The 25,480-nt window shown below is 38.7% G+C and overlaps 1 protein-coding gene across 1 annotated transcript; it reads left to right on the forward strand.

The window, feature by feature from the left end:
* The first annotated feature begins 7,112 nt into the window (after positions 1 to 7,112).
* On the forward strand, positions 7,113 to 11,335 carry LOC115378867 (C-C chemokine receptor type 3-like). The gene is made up of 3 exons (XM_030079406.1): positions 7,113 to 7,171; positions 7,401 to 7,606; positions 10,037 to 11,335. The coding sequence occupies exons 2-3, from the start codon at positions 7,422 to 7,424 to the stop codon at positions 10,884 to 10,886; spliced, it is 1,035 nt and encodes a 344-aa protein (XP_029935266.1). The 5' UTR covers positions 7,113 to 7,171; positions 7,401 to 7,421; the 3' UTR covers positions 10,887 to 11,335.
* Positions 11,336 to 25,480: the final 14,145 nt, after the last annotated feature.

Genomic DNA, 25,480 nt, shown 5'->3' on the forward strand with positions numbered 1-25,480 from the left:
TCAAAGTGCTTGCAAACAGCTGCTGTTTTACTGGCAGGCCTTCATATTTATCATGTAGGGCTCCATGTTTGTGGTTTGTGTTGGTTGTTCTCCAGTTTGTTTTCCAGTAAATGAGCATTATTCATTGGTCAGTTTGCACCTGCATGTATGTGTGTGTGTGTGTGTGTGTGTGTGTGTGTGTGTGTGTGTGTGTGTGTGCAATGCAGCCACAATAAGTGATTTCTTTGATGCTGCTATTGTCCTAAAATGTTGGTGGACAACTGTAATTTTACTGTCTGGCCTACATATTTATGTGGTTTAAAGGCTCTTTGTATCACAAAAGTTTGGAAACACGTTAATGATATATTTCATTAAATAGAATTCTTTCCCCAAAAGGTTTGGTGCGTTTTTATGCATGTTTTCAACGTTTCAGCTATCTGAAACACCTTCATTCCCGAGGGGTTCGGATAATCAAGGTTCTTCTGTATTGCCTAATCTGAAAATAATATGTGTGCGTTTTCTAAGGCTGAAGTTGCAGTATTGGGGAGAATGAGGTATGTGTGGTTTTTTTACAGTGTCTTTCCATCCTTTCTGACATCTGTGATCCATCCATGTCCAGATAATTTTTTTAAAAAGTTGTAAATATTTTCTACCTCACTCTCAGCTCTCAGCTAGCTCACGCTAGCTAACGTTACCTTAATCCTGACCTTTTCCTAATCTTAGCCATTGCAACAAACCTTTCCTTAACCTTAACAATAACCTTTTCCTAACCTTAACCAATTAATTTTGGTGGCTAGCTCGCTCACTCAGGAAATGGCTCTTTGGGTTGTATTAGAGACACTCTTGTGGGTCATATGTACTACTAATTTAGGAAGTGCTCCTGTTGGTGTATTATGGCGTGTTCAGACCAAATGTGAAGTGAATTTTTGCATCACAGACTCGCACAAATACACCCAAAAATTTGGTTCTTGAGTTGAAAAGTTTCAGCTTGCGTGAATATCATGAATATCATGAGTGTTGCTTCATTCGCCCAATGCGAATTTGTGCCTTTGCGTTGACTTTGTATGTAATCATCCAAAACTCACCTCACATGTCTGAACACAGGACCTACGAGGTCATATATGGCATATGTAGGCTGGGTAGGCTACTTTGAACTGAAACGATCAGCTGAGCTAACTTGATAACCTAGATCTGTGATTTTCAAGAAGGGTTCAGGGGCCTCCAAGGGTCCTTGAGGGTCTTCCAGCAACATGACCCCCAGCAAACTGAGGACTTGTGGAATTTCACTGAAATTTAATTCTGTAGAAATTGTTACAATGCAGGAAATATATGTGGGATCATGTCAACATTTTCTTCTTTCTGGTTTAATTTCACCTCAATTTGACAGTGTTCAGGTATAACAGTATCATATGTATGACAAATCAACCCTTTGAAACCTGGACAAATTGTCTTGGTTTCTTTCAGAATATGGAAAAACATCAAGATATTAGCAAAAAAAAAAAAAAAAAAAAAAAAAAAAAAGTACTTTAGGGGAAAAAAAACAATGGAAATAAATAAATAAATGCATGAATACAAAAATATAATACCAACAAATTTGATTCAAAGTTAAGATAAGCGATGGGGGTCTGCAGTTTATTGAGAGTCAACTTAGGGGTCCAGAACAAAACCTCTGACCTTGATAAATTAGTTTGGCTAGACAGCATTCGTGAGTGAGCAGCATCGACACTAGCATTCATAAGATTAGCTTCCTTCAGTCCTAGTTTTTCAGGTAACTCCTGCTCTGAGGAAGTGTGGCACTTTGGCTCTGCCTGTTGAGGTTTATCTTAACCAAAGAGTTTATTTCTCCTTCCAGAGCAGCTCTGCCTGGAAGTGTTTGTAGAACTCAAACTCCAATCTGCCTTCTATGATCAATCTGAGTTCAGTTTGCTTCTTCTTCACAATGTGGAGCTATCATTACGGGAGGAAATATTTTTTTGACAAAAGACCACAAGCGGCAAAGAGGAAGTTAGAAAACGCTGATATGCTCCATTACATCAAACGTGTGGAGGAAATGAACAAAGACACATCAAAAGGAAGAAGTTCAGCGAAAGACACCGACCATTTAGGATCCAGGTAGAGGAGTTTGCACACATCCGAGCTACATTGATCACATGAGCTAATACAGGCACAGCGTAAGTAAGCATAAAGACACATAAATAAGCAGTGGACTGGGGATGTTTACATACAGCAGGAAAAGAGGTTTGCTTTTCACACAAATTCAGGAGTTTGACTGCTTTGACTGATGTCATGACAGAACATGGGCTGTTTAGTGAGAAAAATATTTTGTCCCAGTTTCCAGTAAAGTGATGGAAATAAAAAAAAAAAAATGTCCTAGTTTGGTTAGAACTACAATAAAAACACCATGTCATCAACCACTGTCTCAAACTGGGAACACTTCCAAACACTTGAAGGCATTCCAAATTACAAATACTATTTTTTTTTTTTTTTTTTTTTTTTTTGTTGCTCATGTTTTAAGACTTTAGCATGTAACAGTAAGAGGCTGTAAAGATTCCTGTCTTCTAATGGCAAGACATATGAAGATCACGCCATGTATCAACCCTGTTAAATAGAATTGGACTACAAGCTGTTGATGGATGCATTGATATGATCCCTGAGGGTGAGACTGCCATCACAGGGTGTATTTTTAGGCCTTGGCCCATTTTGCATATCTATTCCCTTATATGAGGATGCTTGGCCTCTGTTCAAGCAAGTCTTGGTCTACAAAGGCAGAGTGCATAAAGACACAAGAACACAGCTGATGGCTCTGTTATGACACAGATATATGTGTCAGAAATAGCAAGCCTGTTGGAGGTCTGAGTCAATTCACTGCACTGCTATTAGTGTAGCAAGCCATGATGTACAGTATGGACACTTCGAACAATCACTCAAATAATTGAACATCAAGTTTGCACAAGGCTAACAGCTGTGCTGAGAGATTACCCTACTATTTATTACTATGAATATTTTTACAGTGTAACATTTCCCACTTTTTATTTTGCTATTAATATGACTTTAATTGTACATACATGTAAAAATATGACATTGCCTTACTATGTTTCTCATGGTGCTAACAGTGCATCCATTCTGATCTTACAGCTTTACAATTCCTGATGGTTCACAGTCATTAAAGGGACATTTCACCCTTTTTGAAAACAATGATATAATTTATCTTCCCTCCCAGCTGTTCTGTAGCACAGTAGTGGTGCTTTCTTGCTCTCATTGTTACTGAGTGCTGGATACTGGCTGGATGTCTAAATGCTAACTGTTAGCCTCCTGCCATTGAGGCTGATGCCAGCATCCTATTGACCAATCAGCAATGAGATCCAGGCCATATTCTTTTTGTTTGTTTGCTTGGTAAATAACAAGAAAAACATAGACTTAGCTAAAGTTTCTGAAGAACCTTTAAATGTGCTTGCCACTGTTGCAACTGCGCGGCCATGTGGTAAACTGCCAGCCCTATGCTAAAATGTGCAGAATAAAAATAATAATAATAAAAATAATTAGTATGCAAGAGAATAAGATGTGTTGCCTTTTCAAGGCAAGGACATAATAAGAATATGTACTTGAATGTGTGACTGTGATAATCCACTTGGCTTTGTTTATCTGTTTTTTGGCCCTTGTAGTGTTTTAATGTTAACACACATGCACAGCAGTGTATTAAAAACTTGGTCATGGTGCTATTTCTCTGTTTACATTCTCTCTCTGTTTCCAAGAAAAGACAGTTATCTTAATAGTTAGTTATTGCTCAACATTTCCTTCTGTGTAATAATCGTCACCATCTTCACTGCAGATGGTCAGTCATTTTGTTTGAACATTCAGTCTCCAATCCTTCAGATGTCTGTGTATTTTGTCATTTTAATTTTTCTTTATATTTTTTACTTCAGTGCAACAGTAATATATTCCTTGAATCTGGGAAACATATTATTCCAATTCTAGTCTTTCAGATTGTGGATTTTTTTCTTTTTTTTTAAATGCTGGGAAAATGCCATGTGTAGCTTGGTATTGTTGTACATATGGTTACAGTATTGTGCGTGAGTATTGCATAGGTACTAATTTTACTGGAAAATAATTGAACATTAAAAATAAACCTTAATTATGACACAGCATCCTCTCATTATTTCTGAACTGGTTTTGGCAGTATGTACATTTATATGTACATACACAATCAAAAATGACCTAATGAAGACATTATTAAAACTGTTGTGAATGACTTTATTAATAATTGACTGACTGACTCAGCAGGTTTACCTCATTTGAATTGGATTTGTCCACCATTCAGGGCCCAGTATTGTGAGGTGTTATTGAGATCCATTCATTTGTCACCCTAGTAACTAAATTCCATGCATGCATTATCCTGAGCCATAGTACATTTGAAAACAAAATCACTGAAAGAGCTAGTTGCTGTAAGGGTGAAGTGGTTTACAATATAAAGAGGCCCATGACTGAATTATTACACATATAAGAAGATCAATTTTCAACCGGAAGCAGAGGAGAAATGGTTGCACAGCGGACGTTACTTCGCACTAACTGAGTTGCGTGTACAAGCCACGCCCACATACGGATGACAACAAAACACACATATCATACAAAACTTGCTCAGTGACAGCAGAAGCGACAGAAAGACAGAAGATAATAAATCAGACAGAGGACAGCGCAGTATGAAACAGCAGCGGCATTTTGACAACAACATTCAAATGTGGCGCTACGGACGGAGGAGGAAGTGAGCAAAAGGGTCGGAGGTCAGGGATGGTGTATGTAGTGTGTCCCAATAGTATGCATATGCATGCATATTGCATACTAAACTACATACTTTGTAAGGGCAGCTGCAGTACATACTAAAAGTAAAAAGTATAAGTTTGTGATTTGGAACGCAGGGCACGTTTACATAGAGGTAGCTGAGGCTGGTTTATGGTTGCTGTTCATTGCGTTTGCCATTATTACATAACTGCTGCTGCTAAGTTATTGTTTTAGGTTGGGAAATTAAAGACTTAAACTCAACAACTCGTCTACAAGTCTCCTCATTCCTACATTCCCACAAACTAAAAATAAACATTACTCCAGCTTGGATTTGAACTGCAGCTGGCTGAGTCAAGTCGACCCACCAGCTTCCTCCTGCAGATTTTGTCGCTCATTTAATACCACAGCACAGTGCTGGAGGTATTTTAAGTTTAAAATGTAACTACAGGCCATAATAAGCTGTGGAACAAAAAACCTTTGTTTTTTTTTTTTTTTTTTTTTTTTTTTTTGCTAGAGGACAGTCTCCTTTAAAAAGATGCCCAAATCCTTAAGCAAATCAGCACTAGCCTGTGCACACCTGTTTCAGGTGAAAGCTATGAATGCTCATTGGGGTTCATTTGCTTCTACATAAATCTACTGCTTAGGAACAAATGATTGTGAAGTTGCGCCAAAAAAAAAAAAAAAAAAATGTATGCTGAATGTGATGCAAACTGTTTTCTTCAGAAATCTTCCAAAAACTTTATTGTCCAGGTATGTGCAGGAACTGTTGGCATATGAACCACAGCACAGCTGATGATTCTAATAATAATAATAAGAAGATGACGAGGACTAAGAAGAAGAGGAACAACAACAACAACAAAACAGTAACAATAATAACAGTAATACTAATCATCACCATCATCAACATAATTGAAGTACAATGTGCTCTGCATAACTGTAATAATTATATGAAGCATTTTGGCTTTTTTCAACATCCCCTAAAATTAGCTGGATGATGTTTTGTTGACAGTGAGAAAAACTTTCTAGGGCTTCACAAGCCTATTCACAGTGGAGTGTCACATCATTTACTCAAAGGACACATTTTTACTCCAAAAGCCATCAGGACACTATGCAATCCTCATTTTTTCTTTTGCGACAAGCTCTCATTGCTCAGGGTTTCCAGCAATGTGACAATTTCCATTGAGTTTCTGTCAATGATGCTTGAGTTCCTGTAGGTAGCGCTCTTCTATGTGTCTGTCCTGTCATGGTGGCCATCACATATCATGTTAAGTGAGTTCTTCTTCTTGTAGTTATTTTTATCAAGCTGGAGACATAAACACATCTCTTCCCATGTGACAGAGGATTTTTCCCAGGGAAAGAGCCACCAGACACAGCAACAGTGTTAGAACTGTTTATGTGATCTATCATAAACTGGCAAAATGAAAACTGAAAAATGAGAAAATGTGATGTTATTTTTCCTTAATCCCTTCCTGTTATGTTGGACAGTTGAAGTGCTACCACTTTACAAGTATCACTCTCCAGAACTAAGCTATGTAGCCATCACTTCTTGGCAATGTTCTTGGCAAAGGAGAAATAAGGTGAACAGAAAAAACTGCACCATGAGAAGTTTTCAGGATATTGTGTTCACAATAACACATAACAGCTATGGTGGAAATAAAATAATATCGCTTTTTTCAAAATGGGTAAAAATGTCTCTTTAATAACTGTGCATGATCAGAAAACTGAACTGTTGATTGTAAATGTACAAATATATGACTGGATATATCTATCTATCTACCTACACACACACACACACACACACACACACACACACACACACACACACACACACACACACACACACATGTAACCATGTATAAATGAAATTATATATGAAATATTTATGTAAAATTTCAAAAAGGGTGAATGTTTCCTTTAATGGTATGCACTCTGGGCCACATTTATATAAAAATGGTAAATAATGCCTCAAGTTAACAAGAAAATTAAATTGCTTTTACATTATCATTTAAAGATTTTATTGCATTTTTGGCTTGTTATTACATTATAGGCGTCATTACAGTTTTGTTTTTTGTTTGTTTTTTTTCCCCCAGTGTTTTACTTTGTGGCAGTATGGGCAGTTATTACATGCATGGATATCGCAGACCCAATGGAAAAGTTGTGGGAGAGAGCTCACTGATTCAGAGGGTGTGCTACTACAGTATGCTGTGGTCTTGGCCTAGCCCTTCCCCTCCCACATGCATTAACACACACACACACACACACACACACACATGCGCGCACGCTTTTCTCATACTTCCTTTCTCTGGCTGACTTATCTTAGAGTGATCTGAACTCACTCTGAGTCAAACAGCCTGAGCCTTGAGACAGTCAGGCAGCAGACAGAAGGTCTTCGTCCAGCTAAGGGTTGGAGTAGGCAGTAAGTTAGCTCAGCTTACCATGCTCCTCATGCTGAAATACATTTGGCTTTGCTTTATGGGACTCCTTGGAGGATTTCAGTTTTCCAGTTGTTGATTCTTTTTTTTTTTTTTTTTTTATTCCTCACAGGAGCACAAATATATAACAGATTGTTTATTCTCAATCGTTTTTAAAGAATGACCATTTTACAAATTTTATCATGTTGAAATGGATTTTTTTTTTTTAAACAGATTTTCCTAAAGGCATTAGAGATGGAGACCATAACTCCATCTGACAATTATGACTATGGCACAGATGGCACAGATGACCCAGTGGGGGTTGGTCCATGTGTAAGGGATGATGATAACCTCCTGGGAGCTCACCTGTCCTCCCTGTACTTCATCATGTTTCTCCTCAGTCTCCTCAGCAATGGACTGGTCCTGGTCATCATCTACCGGTGAGTGAGCGGCCTCAGACAACCAAAGATGAAAGCAGCTATTTCAGCATTAGAACATATTAAGTTAATAAGTCACGCTCAGAAAAACTTTTATGGATCACAAGGTGGGTCAGGTCATTACTATATTACCGACTGACCTTCCAAAACAAGAGCCCTTTGCTCTGGCCTGAAGTGTGAAATGCACCCTTGCACATTTTTATAATAGTGTCTGGGCACAGTTCTGCATTTTGTATTGGTGTGCATCCTTGCAACACATATGGTGCTTGATTTATGCGAATGTATTGGCCTGTGTCTGGATTATTCAAATTGTTTTTAAGCACTATCGTCCTTGTGTCAGTCCTTACAATGATCTGAGATAGAAACGGGATAAAAGGAAAAACAAGCATTTCTGTGTCTAAGTACGGTGTTGGCCCTCCACGGACTGCCCAACCCTGTCTGCTAAAAATTCCATTCCCATACAACTAAACTGTATTTTTATTTACTGTTAGGAGTAAAGAGTTTGGAGTGGGTTTAGGTATTAAAAAAAACTCTTAGTTGATACATTATAAGCAAATGTAACCTATGACAAAAATTCATTCCCCTTGAAGCATAATTGAGAATGCAGTTTAGCTGTATGAGAACGTGATGTTTAGGAGACAGAGCTTAGCTGCAGAACAGCGTCAGTGCTCCTTGGCATCGATTCTCCAAGTCGGTGCACAAGCAGTATTCTGCGTGGCCATGTCGTGGCTCAAGCATGCAGGAGCTATTGTCATAAACCTCACTGTTTTGCTTAGTTGCATATCTACACTACAGTAATGCATGCTTCAGAACTTTTTCATGTATAATGAAAAGTTACTTGATGCTAGTAGCATTTTTCCCCAATACCCATCTCATAGGACGATCACATTATTGATGTTCATGCACTCCATGACTGACTGTGTTGTATCATATGCGTGGTTAATAGGTACACTAATATGGCCACACTCATTTGCCAGAAGATGTTTTTAAACATGAACATGTTGGAAGAGAAAAAGCAGATCGAGAGGGATGTGCTACTTTATAGATAGGTATGTGATTTTTTTTAAAGTCAAAATTTCTCAATATTTGGTAAGTTAGACGGAAGGTGCAGATCATCCAAATTGTGCAGTTGCAGGACAAAAAGATTATACAAATAGAAAACCAGAGTCTCTGCGTTATTTTTTAATACATTGGCTGTTTGATCATCTGTGGCCTCCCCACAGTAACAAATCAGTGCACAGTTAGTATGTCAGCCATTGTTTCTACAAGGTTTTTAGAGTTTCCCAGCAAATCTTGGGATGTTACAGTATGTTTTACTCCCTACCTTGTGTTCCAAAAGATGTTAAATGGACTTGAATTCTGCTTTGCAAGTCAGCACTCCTGGCATAGTTTTGCTTCATTTTAGGGGTCTTCGTCCTTTGTGTCTGTGCCTTTGTATTTTTTGAGATAAGCAACAATAATGATAGAGGTTTCTTCTACTGTAAATGTAAGTGCAAAACTGTCAATATTTAAGTCACTAAATCAACAATTCCCTTTCGAGATTAAAAAGAAGGTTAAAAATCAAAAGTAGGTGATAACCATCCCTCTGTTGTATGTCCATCGCTGCTCTGTCCACCCAGTGCATTGTACTATACATTTCAAACTAGTGGGCTTGGCGAAGCAGAACTGAAACTGGGGGTCCTGTGACACTTTAATCCTTGGCCAGCAGGGGCATGGGTTGATTTAATTAAAGCAGATTGTCAGCACATGGACAGACAAAAATGGCCAAATGGTAGAGAGTAGGACGACATCTTCCCAGCAGATTTTTGTGCTCGTGGTAAAATCCCTCCCTCTCCCTCCGCATATGCTCTATACTCTGTTGTAGCTGAACTGATTAGGAGATGGAAACCCATATTGTCACACTTTCTACTATGACTCAGCACTCCTCCCCATACTTATATCTTTGCAAATATGAAAATATTTCTGATGCTCTTAAAAGACAATCTCAGAGATGAACTCTGCAATGTTTCATTGGGCCTACACAGAATGAAAAAGCATGGACTGAAATATTATTTTATGGAAAGTTGGACAGATGCAATGTCAGTGGCTTGCACACAAGAGCTCAAGGAAAATGATTCCCTAATTCTAATCTCTATAACTGAAATATCAACACTCATTGTCTTTTCCACTACTGGAAAGTCATTGACAGTCAGTCAAGTTGAACATCAGGTAACATCAAGTTGAGATTAGGGCCATTTTTAGTCCTTAGTGCATGCTTCAATAAAAAAGGTGCTGGTGAGTTGCTGATGCAGAACAACACCTGCATCCTGTGTTGACGGTTGGTTGGTCTGAATTTCAGTCCTTGAATTGAGTTAATTTTGGTATGACTCAACATTAATCTCAGTGTTTGTTTTACTAGCCATCTCAATGTTGAAACTAATTCTTGACTCCCAGGTTTGAAAAGCTGACCACAGTGACCAACATTTTTCTGCTGAACCTGGTGGTGTCCGACCTGATCTTCATGTGCAGCCTTCCTTTCTGGGGAATCTACCAACAGCTGTCTAACTGGGTCTTTGGCTCAACCATGTGCAAGATTGTAGGCAGCACCTACTTCCTTGGCTTCTACAGTTCTGTCCTGTTCCTAACTCTTCTGACCTTTGACCGACACCTTGCGGTTGTTTACTCCCTGACTGCATCACGACTGAGGAGACGTGGTTATGCAGTGGCCTCCTGTGCTGGAGTGTGGCTGATCAGTGGACTGGCATGTATCAAACCAATGATTCTTTATTCCTCTTACAGAGATCACACTGGTAACAGCTTCTGTGAAGAGTATTCTAGTAATCACACTTTTATTAATGGTCCCCAACTGGAAACCGCTGGACTTTACATCCAACTTTTCCTTTTCTTCCTGTTTCCTCTGACTGTAATTGCGTACTGCTACATCAGAATTACCATCACTGTTATAATGTCCAAAATGGTTACCAAGTTCAAGACAGTCAGACTGATATTCGTCATTGTTGTGCTATTTTTTGTGTGCTGGGCCCCCTACAATATTATATTACTGATGTACACAAACGCCACCCTTTGTGAAGACCTGCAGAGTCTGGGTTATGGTCTTCAAGTCACACGTAACCTCGCCTACCTCTACTTCTGCATTAGCCCCATCTTCTATACATTTGTTGGGAAAAAGTTCCAGAACCACTGTCGACTGCTGCTGGTGAAACGCTTCCCATGCTTACGGAAGTACATCACTGTCAGTCAAATCAGCAGAACTAATACGACAACAAAAATCACACCAAACTAGATTCAAGTCAGGGTTCATGCATTATAGAGGACTCACAATTGAAATGTTTTTTTTTTTTTTTTTTTTTTTTCTAGAAATAACTTGGTACATTATTTGCTCAAGATGTTCCCTCTATGACGTTTTAAAATGCTCCTGTTCCGTTGATATTATTTGAAGTGGTTGCTGTACCATAATTTCAAAATGAACATACCATTGTGGTCACTCTCAAACCTAACACAAATGAAGTGTTGCATGAGCTGTTCATGGAATGTCTTCAGTCATGATGTTGAGGGCAATGAGGGAATCAGAGGCGTACAGTATTGCCTGGTTGTATATTAAATGCTGTTTGACAAAATGTATGGAGTTCCTGCAAACCTACCGGCATTAACAGTTCTAATCTGTAATCATCAGTATAGTTAAGAAGACATCAAATCTAGATCCATCAGCCCATACATACTGTAGGTCCTGTTATAAACTCACATTTTTAATGTTTTATTTAAAAAAAAAAAAAAAAAAAAAAAAAAAAAAAGTAGCTCTTTCACAATTGATATCTTATTTGTAAACAGTTTTCCGATCAGGCTTTAGACCCAGAAACAGACTAGGTATATCCTTCCCACTTTATGCAATTGCTGGGTATCTCAGGCTTAGCACTGAATTGACTCAGCACCAAGATCATCGTTTTCCTCTGCAGAAATCACCTGTGGTGTCCCACAGGGCTTCTCCTTCCTCTGCGCCCACTCAGCAACGTCATTCCCAAACATGGGGTCTGTTCCCACTGCTATGTACACAAAACCAGCTTAAACATCTCACTCATCATCCACCAACATTTCACAAGCTGCTTGGCAAACATAAAGTGCTGGATATCTCAAAACTTTCTGTTCCTGAAGTGAATGTAAATCTGAAACTGTCTTATTTGGCACCACATCTACAAAAATGTTGTGCTATAATTTCAGGTGGCACATTATGTCACTCAAAAATGCAGTACACCTGGTTGTTCTGGCCACAGTTTTGTTATTGTGCCCATGCACACTCTGTCCTTTCCTGTGTACCTTAAAGAAGCTCTACTGGTGATGGATTCTCACTGTCCCCATTACAGGGTGAAGGCAGAAGGTAACTGATTTTGACATGTCCCTCAGTCTGAACTCAAGACTAAACATGAATGATTCTAACTGTTCTCTGTCCAGATCATACATGTCCAGGTCTACATAAATGTTAAAGACAATTTTTTTTTTCACTTCTTAATGCATTGATTCTTACTTTTTTGTTTTTGACATTTTTTTTCCTTTTGAATCTTTATTTCCTTGTTAACAAATTAAGTTCTGTGTAAATGATGACAATGATGATGGTAATGATGATGATGATGATGATGATGATGACTGCACTTCACTCCCCAAGCCCCTATACTCTAAAGTTTCAAACCATTTTCTGTTGTAAAATCAGCTGTGCTCTATGAAATATTAATATATTTACATTTGATTATTTTATGTTTATGTTTCATGCTGTCTAGTGTCTATGTGCCTATGTAAATGTTCTATGCTGCTTTGATTAAAACTACAATTTTTGCACTGTTATCTCTTAGTTACTGTACATAAACAGTTTTCATCATTCCATCTTTCTATTCCTCACATCCCACTGACATTTCCAGGGAAAAAAAAAAAAACAAGCCTCTTCAGGTAATCTTTTATACTAATATTAACTTAATGTTTGAGCAAAATTTTTTATATTAACTATGAATAGTTTTAGAAGAGAGTTATGACACCATTAAAGTAATATTGAAAAAAATCTCCCTTAAATAGCCTAATTACTCCATCTGCACTTCAGTTTTAAGATTTACAATAAATGCTAGCCCAGACATTCTGGAGTCTTGCCAGTCTCTGGTTCATTCAGTCTGTACACCCTTTAGACCAGAGTTAGAAGGAAATAACAGCCTACATATTAGAGACAGTGAAAAATACTCAGGCAGCAAGATAAAGCTTCTGCCATTCTTTTCAGGTTGACAGGAAGGAGAAAAGTCACGCTGTTAAGGAACAGAACAGGTAGTTCAACACAAAGTAGTGCCTTCAGAGAGGACCTGTCTATCTTACATTTGTTTTGTCATGTTATAAGTTGTGTCAGTGGAAAAGTTACATAAAAAAAAAAAAAAAAAAGATCAAGCATGTTTGAGGACTCTTGGCCACTAATACAAAGAGGAAGTAGAATTAGGCAATACCCAACTTCACTAGAAGCAAGGGAGTTGGCTGATATTCTTTAGTGATACAGTGTATATCTAGGAAGGGTGTCGGAGACATTATTTTGTAGTTTCTTTTCTTTTTTTTTTTGAAAATGTTTCTCATCAAGTATTCCACATCTCTCTCTTTCAAAAAATTGTCTCTCTTTCAAAAATTTGCAAACCTGGAAACTTGGTATTGACGCTACACCAACCAATTGAGCTAAAATGCCAAAGCACTAAATTGGTAGGCACAATTCATGAGTCACTTTGTTGCTATTGGTACTGATATTGGTAAGGACATGTCACCAATGCATTTTTAATGAATATGGAAAACAAACCATGTGGAAAACAAGCCAACTGATGTGTCTCTTCCATTAATGATGGTGGATAGACCTGAACCAGTGAGAAACAAAGAAAGAGAAGGTCTGCCATCTTTGTTTAGTGAAATCAGCAGCAAGTGTGGAGGCAAGTTTTAATTACCAGTAAAAAAATATTACAATGAAAATCACAAAAACAACAATTTTGTGGGTAAACAGTGCAGTATATGTTAAAGGGTAGGATTGCAGGATACGGGTGATAAGGGCATGGCATTTGTCAGAACTTTGTGGTTTTTGGGGTGGTAAAAGAAGGGGTGACACAGTAATGGTTAGATCTGACAATCAAAGTCTCTGATGTTTCTCCCTTTACTTGTTTGTAAGAGAACAGCGGTAGGGCAGTAAAGGTGGTTCCCAACCTTGTATCTGATGCCAGAATGTGCCAATTTTTCCTTATAATGTCTTGGCGGGCATGTGAGTGAGGTAATTGCAAACAGGACAGAAAACGTCCTAGGAAGTCTAATTTGGGGCTGGAGATGTTGAAGTAAGTCTTTTTCTTCAGCTTTGTTCACAGCCTACAGCCATACAAGATCTGATCCTAAATATCTCTTGCTTTCAAAGAGTAAACCCCAAACCAAAATCTATGTGATGTCACCCCCCCATAAAGTACAACAGGTGGTGACATCACCTGCCACCAAAAAACCAGGCACCCTACTTTTCACCATCAGCAGACTTCACAGAGATTTGGATTTGTAGTTACACTTAGTTTAAAGGGTATGAAATCCTGTGGGAAAATCTTGTTTTTATTTATTTGTACATCTATCTCTTTGTGTGTGTGTGTGTGTGTGTGTGTGTGTGTGTGTGAGAGAGAGAGAGAGAGAGAGAGAGAGAGAGAGAGAAAGAAAGAGAGAGAGATGTGTATATTGGCCACAGGATGTAATGACTCGTTAGTTATATTTCTGTTATCAAATTCAAAAGTAAACATCTAACTTGTAAACAGCTGTACTATATTTGTTGGTCTGAAATGGCTAAAACAATATTTTTTGACATCTTTCAAAAATATTCAGTTTTTAAACATTAAAGCTCACCCAGTTAAGTATTTGCTTCTTTGGCCTTGTGATCACTAAGATCTGCAAACAGTCCCAACTGAAGCGTTTGTTCCGGTGCTGTTTCCTCTCTCTGACTTGCCTTGCCTTTCTTGCTGTGGTTACTAGAGAACAGAAATGGAAAACAAAAGTCTTTGTGAAAAATATTTATCACAGTGTTGTGGCAACTCAACAACCTCTATCTGAAAGTAGTGAGCAATAAGTGAGGCCATTGTTACTAGTAGGCAGATGTGGCAAGGAAGAGAGTGTATTATATGCCTTTCACACGAAGGACTCAGGGTTGAACGAGCGTTGGTTTTATGCTTAACCCTATAAAGCTGCACGTGTCATATTTATGACATGACTGTTTTCAGCCTTGTACAGCAAATTTTTACTGAAACATCGATAGGAAAAATTACTGAGTTGGTGCAATGTGAAATTACTGAACATTTCATAACGTTTTTGTTTGTGAAACCGTGTTGAAAATGGCTGTCTCAAATTTAACACAGCAGGTATATTGAGGTCATTTTCACCAAATCAAAGTCAAAATAATAAAAAGATAATACTAAATAATGGAAAAAGTGTTATTTTCTGTGTTTGGAAGGAAACGTGTCCTTTTATATGTTTGGAATTACCAATGTGTTAAATAATTTTTGTGTTTTATGATGTTTTTGTTTGTTTAAAAAAAAAAAAAACAATTCAAGCACAATTGCCTGATGTACCAAATATGACACAAATTGAAACTCATAGTTGGGAATTGATATTTGAATTTTTTTTTTCTTTGGCTGTTTAGTTGGACCAATAATGGCTCCGGTTTCAAAGAATTGGAATTTTCGGTCAATTATTTGATGGTTCAGGCTTTACAGGGTGTAGATATATGCCATGGTTTGATGCTTAGCAAAAATAAGTAGAACACATTAATCAGAAGTAATGCATTTATTAATTCATAGGAAGGCTATGCTTAAGTAATAAAGTTTGCTGTGAGAACATTGTGCATAACAGGATATTGTAGAGACAGTGGAAAAGTACTGAAGATATGCAACAAACAGAGACGTGCAAGAATAAGCACATAAGAGAAATAGCTGAGAAGAACAGGAAGTGATGTTCTTAGGAGAAGACCTTGTAGGGATGTTCTTAGAAGACCTGGTTTACCCCATATTTGGTAAAAGAGACCCCTGAGGGGTATAGAGACAGGATGTGCTGTGTTGTGCTCTGTGGTTTTATAGAATGGGAGCCATAGTGGTTGGATGACAACTGAAGTTTAACAGCTACTGGTGGGGATCGACTGGAATGCAAGAACATTGAGGCAGAGAATAGAGTCAGATCAACGGACCAATCCTGGAGAAGAACACACTCACATGTTGATGCAACATTCTGTTTAGTATATCAAACTGGGTCAGGAAAAAATAGTCAGTCAGACGTCGTGAACTGACACACTCTGTTGTTGGTCAGGGATAGGAAGATTCAGACCCAGAGCTCTGTATGCTTTATTCATCTACGGCTAAATAAACTGATATTTTGAGACCGAATATCTTTAATATATTGCTTCATTAAAGAACACGCAGGACTCAGCTCACACATAGATGAAAGATTGCTGGTAGACTGAGCGTGAAGTCCAACAAGGGTTAAAAGGGTTAACCTGCCTTGTCTGACTTGGCTACGCAACCCACCTCTTGAGGTGGATTGGACAGGGGTCATGGGTCTTCTAAGAAAACAGTCTAGGCTGGAAATCATGCACCAGTATCTGTAGTGATGAATCTGCATCAGTGATGAGGCGTGCCAAAGGGTGATAGTGTGAGTTGCAAGCATGTGACCGTTCTATAGGTTAGTAAATGTAATATTTTGCTATAAAAAATAGGCTATATAAATTGTATGTATTGCTTTCAAAGCTGTAAAGTCTCATTGAAATGACCTCACATGTATTATACTTCCTGTCTTAAATGGTTACATCATCCTGCTCTAGTGGGTGTAAATAAAAATTTCAAACAATAAAAAACTTTGCAAATCTTTAAACATCCTCTCACATCCACCTATCCCTTAAGTTAAATTGTGTTTCTCTCCCAAACTGATATCCTATTGGTTTGCACTTGTGAATGATCCCTGGCTACACTATGACCTATCCCATATAAGTAAACTGCATTCTTAATTACATTTAGGTGTAGGTGTATTTTGTTGAGGATTACATTTGTTTCTGACGCATCACAAACACGTTTCTACTATGTCTTGTATATCATGTTGGGTGGCCTTTGACCAGTTTCATTACCTTCAGCCCTCAAAACAAATGAAATCCACAATCCACAAATGTTCGCTTTCAATTTGTTCATGTTAATGATGAATCCTCCATGTGCGCAGAAGTTCTACATGGAGTTCCACAAGGTTCTATGCTTGGTCCTTCGCTGTTCATCTTGTACATGCTCCCTTTAGGCAATATTACAACAGCGTCATTTTTGATCATGCCATGAGCTTTGATAAACACATCAACACTTTGACACACACATGCTTTTTTCATCTTACAAACATTGCAAAACTGAGAACTGTTGTGTCACAAGCTGAACTTGAAATGATTGTTCATTCATTTGTATCATCGCAGCTTGACTACTGCAATTCTGTGTTCACCTGTCTCAGTAAGGCAGCCATCAACCGCCTGCAGCTGGTACAGAACACTGCGGCCAGGCTACTGACAAAATCTCGGAAGAGCTGCCATATCATCCCTATTCTGACCTTGTTGCATTGGCTTCCTGTCAGTTATGGAATTAATTTTAAAGTCCTTCTTTTGGTTTACTGAGCTCTCCATGTTCAGGCACCAGAGTACGTGTGTGACCTGCTTCACCCTCATGTACCCAACAGGTTTCTTAGGTCTGTAGACCAGGGTCTACTGGTTGTGCCTCGTACCAGGCTAAAAACCAACAGAGCCTTTCAGTGTGTTGCTCCCAGGCTGTGGAATGCTCTTCCACAGGACCTTCCACAGTCCATAAATTTTCATTGTTATGCCAATGATACCCAATTATATCTCTCAGTGAAGCCAAATGAAATCAGTCAGTTCAAACTTCAAGCATGTCTTCAGGACATAAAGAGCTGGATGACCTCCAATTTTCTATTACTAAATTCAGACAGAACTGAAGTTCTTGTAACAGGCCCTAAACATCTTAGAAATGCATTATCTAATCACAATATACTATTCAATAAATTAGAAAATTATGGTATTAGGGGGATTGGGCTGAGCTGGATGAGGAGTTATTTAAGAAACAGGAAACAATTTGTGCAAATAGGTGAATATAAATCAGACTATATGGATATTACTTGTGGGGTACCACAAGGGTCGGTATTAGGGCCAAAACTGTTTATCCTATACATAAATGATATATGCAATGTATCTAAATTATTGAAATTTGTCTTGTTTGCAGACGATACAAATATTTTTTGTTCTGGGGACAATTTGCAGCATATTTTGGGGATGATCACTACAGAAATGCAGAAATTGAAACTGTGGTTCGACAAAAACAAATTATCACTGAATCTGGGGAAAACAAAGATCATGCTGTTTGGAAAACATAACACAAATGTACAGATAAACCTGATGATAAACAATACACACATAGAAAGAGTTTATGAGAGTAAATTTCTTGGAGTGATCATAGACCACAAAAAAGCCACGTCCGAGCTAAACTGGCAAAATGCACTGGAATACTAGGGAAAACGAAACACTTACTGGATCATAAATCATTACACACTCTGTACTGTTCACTGTTTCTACCGTATCTGTCTTACTGTGTGGAAGTCTGGGGAAATAACTACAAGTGCACCCTACAGCCAATATGCACATTACAAAAAAAGCAATAAGGATAATAAACAAGGTAGGATATATAGAACACACAAACCTATTATTTATTAAATCAAATACCTTGAAATTTATGGACCTGGTCAAATTTAAAACATCACAAATTATGTACAAAGAGAAATAACCTGTTGCCAAAAAATATACAAAGAATGTTCAGGGAAAGAGAAGGTGGCTATAATTTGAGAGGAGAACTGAACTTTAAAAAACTCAGTGTCAGAACTAAAAGGAAAAGTATGAGCATATCAATCTGTGGGGTGGACTTGTGGAACAGTCTTGAGCAAGAGCTTAAACAGAGTGCAAACATAAACCAGTTTAAAAAGATGTATAAACATTCTTTTATCAGTAGGTATCTGGAAGAGGAAGGGTGTTAATTTGGAGTATGTGTAGGATGTAAATTGAAAGAAAAAACGTATATGTGTATGTGTATATGTATGTATATGTATATATATATATATATATATATATATATAGATAGATAGATAGATAGATAGATAGATAGATATAGATATAGATGTATGTGTATGTATGTATGTGTGTGTGTGTGTGTGTGTCTGTATGTATATGTATATATAAGTATATGAATGTGTATGTGTGTGTGTGTGTGTGTGTGTGTGTGTGTGTGTGTGTGTGTGTGCGTGTAAATATGTATGTATGTCTGTATAGGTATGTATATGTGTATGTGTGTATATACACACACACACACACACACACACACACACATATATACATATATACATGTATATATATATATATTTATATATATATATATAGTAGAAATCGCATATTATATTGAATTTGTTTAGTACTTATATTGTATGTACAGTTGTATTGAATTATATAGAATCCAATTACATCAATTATGATGAATAGTTAAAAAGGGGTAGGTATAAAAAAGTGTATACTTCTTCCCACTCCTTTTTCAAACAGGATACAGGATACACACACACACACACACATACACACACACACATATATGTATATATATATATATATATATATATATATATATAATATTTTTTTGTTGTATACTTGTTCGAAAATAAAATCCTTCATTCATTCATTCATACTTACCATAAACATCTTTCCTTGTATTATTGCACTGGCCTCCAGCACCACCGCAAGGAATCTTGGACTTATTTTTGACCAGGATATGTCCTTTAACTCCCACATTAAACAAACTTCTAAGTCTGCCTTTTTTCACCCATGCAATACTGCAAAAATTTGGCACTTCTTTCTGAAAAAGATGCAGAGAAACTAGTCCTTCTCTGCACTGGCTCCCTGTAAAATCCAGAATAGAATTTAAAATCCTCCTCCTCACTTACAAAGCCCTTAATGGTCAGGCATCATCTTATCATAATGAGCTCATAGTGCCTTGCCACCCCACTAGAGCACTGTTCTCTCAAAAAACAGCTTACTTGTGGTTCCTAGAGTCTCCAAAAGTCCAATGGGAGGCAGAGCCTTCAGCTGTCAGGCTCCTCTTCTGTGGAACCATCTTCCAATTTGGCGCCGAGAAGCAGACACTCTCTCTTCGTTTAAGAGTAGGCTTAAAACCTTCCTTTTTGATAAAGCTTATAATTAGGACTACTTCATAGTTTTGCTGTTATAGGCCTAGACTGCCGGGGGGCCTCCCATGATGGACGTGATGGACTCTCTCTCCTCTCTCCCCTGTCCCCCTCCTCACATGTCCACATTCCATTAATGCATGTTACTAACTGGCCATCTTGTCTCTCCTGTAGTTTTTGCTCTCTCCTCTTCCTTTTCTCTTCCTCTGTCACTTTCACCAGGTATTTCTGCCTCTGGAGCTGTAGAGTCTGTGTTCGTGATGGAAAACCACCTGCTGCCAATGCAGCACAGTTTAGTTTTAAGAGAACGTAATTTTTTTGGAGACAGCTCATTTAAAGTGGAGTATAGTGTTATTACAGTTTCATTAACATTGTTGTAAGTTAATGGTCACAAATATCCTGTGAATTCAAAGTGCTGATTGTTGTGGCTTTTAATGGCTGAAATGAAAAGGTCCTGTTAATGAAATACCACTGATAACTGCGGGTTATTGTGCAGTTATTCATCCATAGCAGTTCATAGCCAATGATGGGTACTTTATTCTTGCAGTTCAATTACATTTGGTCCATCAACACTGTCAGTTCACTTGCAATATTTTTCTATGGGAAAACTGACTTGTCAGTCTTATCTAGGGTGCCCAAAGAAATCTTATATATGGCCCCCAAAAGGCTAGGACTGGCCCTGCTTGGATTTATCATCTGAACATGGCCAGCAGGTGAAGTTCGAGGAATGCAGTTGCACACAGTTTTATGTAATAAAAACATCCTGACATGGGGAAAAAAGCTTTGCATGCACTTATCAGTGTGAAGCATTCTTTTTCTGCAGTGGCCAACATCAAAACAAACTGACAGATTCTAATCACTGTGGTGCAAGTTCATGTTTGCACTTCTAAATAGCATGTTCCTGTTTACACAGAGTTTACACTGCCAGCCGCCAGTTCTGAGAATCAAAATGAATCAGTCTTCTGTCTGCCCTATTACTTTTCACAGTGTTGACCATTTTATTCAGTGTTTCTTTTGTATGGGTTTTCTTTATGCATTGTGGATTTACAAGCCCATGACAATTACATTTTTCTATTTTGTGTATTCCACTCCAACATTATTTATTTTCATCTTCTTTTGTTTATGAAGAAAAGACCACTGCCTCTGATGGTATGTTTCCAGCAGAAACTTGGCTGAGGCTCCCCCCTAAATAATTACTCTTACACAGACATGGAAAGAGAGAGGGCAGCACAGCAACAATTAGCAGGGGGGCTTAAAGTAAAGCATTTTAAATTAGTATTTCATTATTTTTTATTTCTACTTCTACTACGTTTTATGCTTAATATTATATTCACTTTGAAATTGTGGTTAATTTAATAAATGGTTGTTTGCACTTTTTTTTTTTTTTTTTTTTTTTTTTTTCCTGAGAAGCACGATTAACTCTAATTAACTCACATTTAACACAAGTTGGATGATATCTGTTGTATAACTAGTTTTACTGATTGCATGATATGGTTATACTGTTCACTTGTTGAACAGAATCAAAATGACTGATATTTTTTATCTATCTATCTATCTATCTATCTATCTATCTATCTATCTATCTATATATATATATATATATGTATGTATATATACAGTACAGGCCAAAAGTTTGGACACACCTTCTCATTCAATGCGTTTTCTTTATTTTCATGTCTATTTACATTGTAGATTCTCACTGAAGGCATCAAAACTATGAATGAACACATGTGGAGTTATGTACTTAACAAAAAAAGTGAAATAACTGAAAACATGTTTTATATTCTAGTTTCTTCAAAATAGCCACCCTTTGCTCTGATTACTGCTTTGCACACTCTTGGCATTCTCTCGATGAGCTTCAAGAGGTAGTCACCTGAAATGGTTTTCCAACAGTCTTGAAGGAGTTCCCAGAGGTGTTTAGCACTTGTTGGCCCCTTTGCCTTCACTCTGCGGTCCAGCTCACCCCAAACCATCTGGATTGGGTTCAGGTCCGGTGACTGTGGAGGCCAGGTCATCTGCCGCAGCACTCCATCACTCTCCTTCTTGGTCAAATAGCCCTTACACAGCCTGGAGGTGTGTTTGGGGTCATTGTCCTGTTGAAAAATAAATGATGGTCCAACTAAACGCAAACCGGATGGGATGGCATGTCGCTGCAGGATGCTGTGGTAGCCATGCTGGTTCAGTGTGCCTTCAATTTTGAATAAATCCCCAACAGTGTCACCAGCAAAACACCCCCACACCATCACACCTCCTCCTCCATGCTTCACAGTGGGAACCAGGCATGTGGAATCCATCCATTCACCTTTTCTGCATCTCACAAAGACACGACGGGTGGAACCAAAGATCTCAAATATGGACTCATCAGACCAAAGCACAGATTTCCACTGGTCTAATGTCCATTCCTTGTGTTTCTTGGCCCAAACAAATCTCTTCTGTTTGTTGCCTCTCCTTAGCAGTGGTTTCCTAGCAGCTATTTGACCATGAAGGCCTGATTGGCGCAGTCTCCTCTTAACAGTTGTTCTAGAGATGGGTCTGCTCCTAGAACTCTGTGTGGCATTTATCTGGTCTCTGATCTGAGCTGCTGTTAACTTGCGATTTCTGAGGCTGGTGACTCGGATGAACTTGTCCTCAGAAGCAGAGGTGACTCTTGGTCTTCCTTTCCTGGGTCGGTCCTCATGTGTGCCAGTTTCGTTGTAGCGCTTGATGGTTTTTGCGACTCCACTTGGGGACACATTTAAAGTTTTTGCAATTTTCCGGACTGACTGACCTTCATTTCTTAAAGTAATGATGGCCACTCGTTTTTCTTTAGTTAGCTGATTGGTTCTTGCCATAATATGAATTTTAACAGTTGTCCAATAGGGCTGTCGGCTGTGTGGTAACCTGACTTCTGCATAACACAACTGATGGTCCCAACCCCATTGACAAAGCAACTAATTAACCCTGATAAGGCACATCTGTGAAGTGAAAACCATTTCAGGTGACTACCTCTTGAAGCTCATCGAGAGAATGCCAAGAGTGTGCAAAGCAGTAATCAGAGCAAAGGGTGGCTATTTTGAAGAAACTAGAATATAAAACATGTTTTCAGTTATTTCACCTTTTTTTGTTAAGTACATAACTCCACATGTGTTCATTCATAGTTTTGATGCCTTCAGTGAGAATCTACAATGTAAATAGTCATGAAAATAAAGAAAACGCATTGAATGAGAAGGTGTGTCCAAACTTTTGGCCTGTACTGTATATATATATATACACTACTCACAAAAAGTTAGGGATATTTGGCTTTTGGGTGAAATTTATGGAAAATATAAAAAGTTCACGCTACAGTGATATTATATCATGAAAGTAGGGCATTTAAGTAGAAGCATACACTGGTGATTTCCTCATCTCAAACAATTTCTTGAAACAAAAGCCAACAACATTGGTGGATATACCACAACAAAAAATGTCAGTGTCAATAACTTGTCATGTGCCCTTGAGCATCAATTACAGCTTCACCATGACGTCTCATGCTGTTCACAAGTCGACTTATTGTCTGCTGAGGCATGGCATCCCACTCTTCTTGAAGGGCGGCCCTCAGGACATTGAGGTTCTGGGGTACAGAGCTCCGAGCCTCTACACGGCGACTCAGCTGATTCCATAGGTTTTCTATGGGATGCAGGTCTGGAGAAAGTGCAGGCCACTCCATTTGAGGTACCCCAGTCTCCAGCAGCCATTCCCTAATGATACGACCTCGATGAGCTGGAGCATCAAACACCTGATGTGAATTTTGCCGTTAAACTCCTTGTTAGAGAACAGCAACTTGTGCAAAAAGTACTGAAACATTGAACAGTTGGACATGTGCATTCAAAAGTTTACAGAAGGTCACATTAACTTCACCTGTAAAGGTTATAATGCATTTTAGGTTCATCCTGAAATTTCACCCGAAAGCCGAATATCCCTAACTTTTTGTGAGTAGTGTATATATATATATATATATGTATGTATATATATATATATATATATATATATATATATATATATATATATATATATATATATATATATATATATATATATATATATTTATTATTATTATTATTTTAAATCTCACATACCCCCTGCAGTGCTCCAGTTAAATTAGTAGCGCATACAACCCACAGGAGAATCTCAACCCAAAGGACCATTTCTTGAGTAAGCTAACTAGCTAGCCACTGGAAATACTTGGTTAATGTTAGGTAAAAGTTACTGTTAAGGTTAGGGAATGGTCTGTTTTAATGGTTAAGGTTATAAAACACTGGTTAATGTTTGCCAATATTACAAACTTGAACATTTAAAACAAACACTGACCTCTCTTGGATTTGAGAGTGAGAGCCATGTTGACTGACCCATCACCACCCACCAGCGTCCTTACATGGACTTTGTCTCTCCCTTAACACTACACCACAGTGTCATTATTTACAGGACTACTAAAGGTCACTTTAACCCTTTGATGCATGAATTATGAAAGCCTGAGTCCAGATTTTTTTCTTATGTGTTTTTACTCTTCTTAGGGCAGGAACACTTTTGTGAGTCTCCATACTTCTTTAAGGATGCAGGACTGGTATTACCATGTCATGATACTTGTATTAATATGTTATCAGCAACAAGAATTGACAGTCTCTGCATAACCTCAATGGGAGGGGGGGGGGGGGGGGGGGGGGGGGGGGGGGCAAAAATATATTTCAGGCATTTTCATACAGCTATCTCAGTATCAAAATCCTCAATGGACGGCTGCATACATGGATTCTTTTCTCATTTATGGGGGATAAAAAAGCAGAGAACATTCTAACACCTGATATGCAATTCCACCATGGAAACCATTGCATTTAGGAGAAAATGACTTTTAAACAGCTGTCCACTGTAGTGACCACTATGCACCAAAGGGTTAAAGGTGAAAGGGTCGTTTCATCTGATCTCCGGCCGTATGTCTTGGACACTCGGGTGAAGAGAGGGGCTGAGCTGTCAACCGATCACCACCTGGTGGTGAGTTGGATCCGCTGGCGGAGGGGGAAGCTGGACAGACCTGGCAGGCCCAAACGTACTGTGAGGGTCTGTTGGGAACGCCTGGCTGAACCCTCTGTTAGAGGGGTCTTCAACTCCCACCTCCGGGAGAGCTTCTCCCAGCTCCCGAGGGAGGCGGGGGACATTGAGTCCGAATGGACCATGTTCTCGTCCTCCATTGTCAATGCGGCTGTTCGAAGCTGTGGCCGCAAGGTCTCTGGTGCCTGTCGTGGCGGCAATCCCAGAACCCGGTGGTGGACACCGGAAGTAAGGGATGCCGTCAAGCTGAAGAAGGGGTCCTACCGGTCCATGTTGGCCTGTGGGACTCCCGAGGCAGCTGACGGGTACCGGCAGGCCAGGCGTGCTGCAGCTCGGGCAGTGGCAGAGGCAAAAACTCGGAGCTGGGAGGAGTTCGGGGAGGCCATGGAGGAGGATTATCGGTCGGCCTCGAAGAAATTCTGGCAAACTTCTCTGGCGCCTCAGGAGGGGGAAGCAGTACTCTGCCGACACTGTTTACAGTGCAGGTGGGGACCTGCTGACGTCGACTGGGGATATTGTCGGGCGGTGGAAGGAATACTTCGAGGGTCT

Source organism: Myripristis murdjan, chromosome 20 (assembly GCF_902150065.1).
Source record: "Myripristis murdjan chromosome 20, fMyrMur1.1, whole genome shotgun sequence".
Lineage (NCBI taxonomy): Eukaryota > Metazoa > Chordata > Actinopteri > Holocentriformes > Holocentridae > Myripristis > Myripristis murdjan.

Coding starts and splice junctions, on each gene's coding strand:
- LOC115378867 (XM_030079406.1), top strand. CDS start 7,422: ATGGAGACCATAACTCCATCTGACAATTATGACTATGGCACAGATGGC. Junction 7,607..10,036: donor GTCCTGGTCATCATCTACCG/GTGAGTGAGCGG, acceptor CTTGACTCCCAG/GTTTGAAAAGCTGACCACAG.